Raw genomic sequence first — 1,749 nt, forward strand, 5'->3', positions numbered from 1 at the left:
ATGTATATATATGCACATGTGTGTGTGTGTGCGTGCGCGTGTGTGTGTGTGTATAGTAACATACATTATGTGAGTGATATTTTTAAGTGAGATGTTACAATCGTATCTGATCCTTCAACTGCTTCAATTCTGTGTATGTATATATATTTACTAGATTGCTTACATTTATTAATGGTTTTCTTCCCATTGTGTTGATGTGCCATTTTCTATCATTAATAAAACTGTCAGCATTTTTGACAACACAGATATGCTAGTATATATATAATTCCCAATGCTTCAGCAATATATTGTATATTTTTGGTTTTTGTAGCAAAAGAAATATGAATACACATCATACCACATAGAACTAATAAGAGGTCAGTTGTATTAATTCATCATAATATTTTCTATTGAAGTCAATGTATAAACATATCTTATATTTTACTTAGTAGTTTTCTTTGTCATTATTTCGGCAAGTATAATATGAATTGATAAAGTCATATTAAAAAAACGTGTAGAATTATCTCCCTCACTTCCCAAAATATAGAAAATTTAAGGTATAAATATAAGGTATTGACAAAAATTGAGATATTTTTCTCCTTACTGTATAATTATTTTCATTAATACTTCATGAAGTGGGTAATAGTGCTCCCTGAAAAAGGAATTGATGAGAGATAATTTTACATGAATCCTAAAGACAAAGAATTAGATTGCGGTAGGGATAAAAGATTATTCTAATCTTCAAAAATTACTTGGTACTCACTGTAATTTCATTTCTTTATAATGACTATTTATAAGTATTTGATAATTTCCATAACTTCCTTTCTTTGTGATAGCTGTTTATCAAAATTTGGTACTCTCTTTCTTTATAATGTCTATTTGACATTCCTTCTGATTTTATGCCTTCATGGCAAATATTTGTGAATATCTGATACTCTCTATGGCTTTCTTTCTTTATACTATCTCTGAATATTTGGTACTCCTTGTAACTTTCTCTCTGTAATAACTGTTGTTAGCATTTGCTATTGGTGGCTTCCTTCCTTTATAACAGTGGTTCTCAACTACTTTTTGCTTATGGATCCCTTTAATTACTGTTCTATTCTGGTGGGTCATCATAGTCATATGATGTTTAAAAACTTGTTTTAAAGAAATTTCTTTCAAAATTCCCATTTTGTTCACCATACATTAACTTGTGTAGTTTGAACGATGTAAGATATTAGCAAAAGAAATCTGTTTCGTGCAATAAATACATCTAAAGCAAAATTTTTTAATGGCCCCTAATGTAATTCTATGGGTTCCCAATTTACTGTTTTGCTTACATTGATCCCTCAAAATCTTATATGGATTCTCAGGTGTCATAAGGGCCCAGGTTGAGAACCATTGCATAATAATAACTATTTGTGGGCATTTAGTATTCCACATGACTTACTTTATAAAGATATTCTATATACATATAATACCAGGTGATGTCAGTAGCATTTCCATACCACTATTTGATAACCAAGTGTATTACCATGAAGAAATAACATTGCCGGTTTACGAAGAAACTGCTTATCATGAAGTAAGTACTGTGTTTTAGGTATGGCTAAATAACTGCTAAATATCTTAGTCCGTCCATCCATCCATCATCCATCAACCCATCCATCCATCCACCCACCCACCCAATACCCATCCACCCATCATCCATCCATCCATCCATCCCTCCGTTCATCCATCCATCTATCCACCCATCCACCTAGCCATACACCCACTCATCCATTCAATCACCCA

The 1,749-nt window shown here is 32.0% G+C and overlaps 1 protein-coding gene across 1 annotated transcript in view; it reads left to right on the forward strand.

The window, feature by feature from the left end:
• Positions 1-1,749, forward strand: part of LOC106884220 (uncharacterized) — a 79,489-nt gene that overhangs the window by 60,744 nt on the left and 16,996 nt on the right. The window contains exons 15-16 of the mRNA XM_052976156.1: positions 311-356; positions 1,443-1,540. Coding sequence (XP_052832116.1) covers positions 311-356; positions 1,443-1,540 — 144 coding nt within the window. The remainder of the gene's footprint in view (positions 1-310; positions 357-1,442; positions 1,541-1,749) is intronic.

The sequence above is a fragment of the Octopus bimaculoides genome, chromosome 23 (genome assembly GCF_001194135.2).
Source record: "Octopus bimaculoides isolate UCB-OBI-ISO-001 chromosome 23, ASM119413v2, whole genome shotgun sequence".
Lineage (NCBI taxonomy): Eukaryota > Metazoa > Mollusca > Cephalopoda > Octopoda > Octopodidae > Octopus > Octopus bimaculoides.